This window comes from Poecilia mexicana, unplaced genomic scaffold (genome assembly GCF_051168715.1).
Source record: "Poecilia mexicana isolate PSO_F unplaced genomic scaffold, ASM5116871v1 scaffold_23, whole genome shotgun sequence".
Classification (NCBI taxonomy): Eukaryota; Metazoa; Chordata; class Actinopteri; order Cyprinodontiformes; family Poeciliidae; genus Poecilia; species Poecilia mexicana.
This window is the reverse complement of record NW_028263392.1, coordinates 22,508,343-22,510,637: the sequence shown is the minus strand read 5'-3', so window position 1 is coordinate 22,510,637 and position 2,295 is coordinate 22,508,343. Positions and strand designations below refer to the sequence as shown.

At 54.6% G+C, this 2,295-nt stretch overlaps 1 protein-coding gene across 1 annotated transcript; it reads left to right on the top strand.

Annotated features, from left to right (window-relative positions):
* The first annotated feature begins 238 nt into the window (after window positions 1-238).
* cd93 (CD93 molecule) lies at window positions 239-2,295 on the top strand. Its single transcript, XM_014968162.2, has one exon. It carries the CDS (start codon window positions 383-385, stop codon window positions 2,021-2,023), a length of 1,641 nt encoding a protein of 546 aa, XP_014823648.2. The 5' UTR covers window positions 239-382; the 3' UTR covers window positions 2,024-2,295.

The window sequence follows — 2,295 nt, the reverse complement described above, 5'->3', positions numbered from 1 at the left end:
AAGGTCAAAGGTGAATTCCCAGCAGCAGCGTTCCTGCTGGCAGAGCGTCCTGAAGCTCTGGCCTCTGCATTGTGAGGCAGCACAATACCAGCGGTGTGTTTCCAGCCTCTGGAGTCGGCCGCAGCCGGAGACATCTGGAGGAGCAGTCATAACAGAACCCTGCCTCTCATTGTTTTCTGCTCCAGAACGGAACCGGCCCAGTTTCTGCTGCTGAATAACACTTCCGTCTTCAGTTCGGCTCCCAAACAGGATGCTGGAGCACCAACATCTCAGCAGGCTCACATCAGTTCTCCTTCAGCAATGACTGGACCGCTGCAGACCGGTCTCCATTCTCCCTGAAACGCTCTGCACAGATCCTGCTTTGTTGCTCTGCACAGCAGCCATGTTGCTGATCTTCCTCCTGCCGCTCATCAGCAGCTTGGAGGGATCATCAGGAGCCAAACAGGAGATGCTGTGCACTCCCAAAGCCTGCTTCGTCCTGAACATGGAGCCCGTTGACTTTCACAAGGCCCAGGAGATCTGCAAGGACGACGGCGGATACCTGATGACTCTCAGAGACAGAAAGGAGGAGAAAGATCTGCGCTCACTTCTCTCGCTGGTTGAAAAACAACATCCTGTCCGGGTGTTAAAGGTCTGGATCGGCTTGAAGCTGATGAGAAAGGACTGTGTTCTCCCCGACAGGCCTCTCCGAGGGTTTAAATGGGTCTCTGGGAATGAAGATTCCCAGTATTCCAACTGGGAACAAGAGCCTCCTGACACATGCATCACAGAGAGTTGTGTGAGGGTGGCTTACACCTTCTCAGACCAGGATCAAATGAAATGGACCCCAGAAGGTTGTAGAAAAAAAGCTGCTTTTGCTTGTAAGTTTTACTTCCAGGGGATGTGTCCCCCTCTGGTTCTGCAGGGGCCTGGAAGGATCGTCTATGAGTCGATCTTTTTAAAACAGCCTCTAAAAACTGAGCTGAAGCTGCTTCCGTACGGGACGCGGGCCGGAGTCTTTTGCGGTGGCCACGAGACGACTTCCTCTCAGTGCAAAATGCTGGACGGCGCCTACGCCTGGAGCCCTCCAGGGCCGTTCTGCACGCTGGAAACCCAGAACTGTCAGAAGGACAACGGAGGCTGTGCACAGGAGTGCCGGCAGGACAGAGGAGCTGTTCGCTGCTCCTGCAGAGAAGGTTGGGAGCTGGAAGAGGACGGGTTCTCCTGTAGGATGATGGACCTGTGCCGACCCGATACCTGCGAGCACAGCTGTGTGATGGGCGAGGCCGGCGTTTCCTGCAGATGTCCCAGTGGCTTCAGACTGAGTGAAAACCAGCGGAACTGCTCCGACGTGGACGAGTGCCTCTCTCAGGCCTGCGACAACCGCGGCTGTATCAACACTCCTGGCAGCTACAGGTGTGTGTGTGGGGATGGCTTCCGCCTGTCGGACGGCGAATGCAGGCATGTGAACGAGTGTGAAGGGTCGGTGTGTGATCACGGCTGTGTGAACACTGGGGGATCCTTCTCCTGCCTCTGCCAGGAGGGTTTCCGTGTGTCCGGAGACGGGGCGTCCTGTGTGGATGTGGACGAATGCGCCGGTGACCCCTGCCCACGTCTCCTCACATGCATCAATACGGTCGGCAGCTTCAGCTGCTTGACGCTGGAGAGCATGACCTCCGCGTCGTCCCAGCAGCCCGTCACCTCAGCCCACAGGACTGCCGTGGAGCTGCAGCACCAGTCCCCCCACACCGACGCCCCGCTGCCTGAGCTGGTCAACGTCACAGACCAGCTCAGCAACCAGTCCCCGGTGTCCGCTGAGGACGCCACGGCCAGGGACAGGGTGCTGATCTGTGTCCTGGGCTCGGTCGTCCCGCTGCTCGCCCTCGTCGCTCTGACTCTCTTCATCGCCATATTCCGCTGCAGTCGCTCCAAAACGGAGGTGAAGAAGAAGAAAAGCACGGCGGACGGCTACTGCTGGGTGTCCTCGGGTCTGGATCCACGGCTGGAGAAGCTGTATGAGTCCATCCTGACTGATGACCCCTGACCCCAGAGACACAGCAGGCCCTGCATTTCATGTTAATTTATGGAGATCTGTATGGATATAATCAGCATATTTTCATCCAGATTAATTTCTACACTGTGTTCCAAATTATTATGAAGTGATATTTTCTCAGATTTTCCTTAATGGTCGATGCAAATGATGGTCAGTATAATTTTCAAGTCATGAACTATTACAGTATCAATCAAATTTTACTGAACAAAACTCCCAATCAGAACAGTGTTTTTTCAAAAATAAAAAACTGAAACTGTTCCAAA

Excerpts from the sequence above, each read along its gene's own strand:
- cd93 (XM_014968162.2), top strand. The coding sequence starts at position 383 with ATGTTGCTGATCTTCCTCCTGCCGCTCATCAGCAGCTTGGAGGGATCA.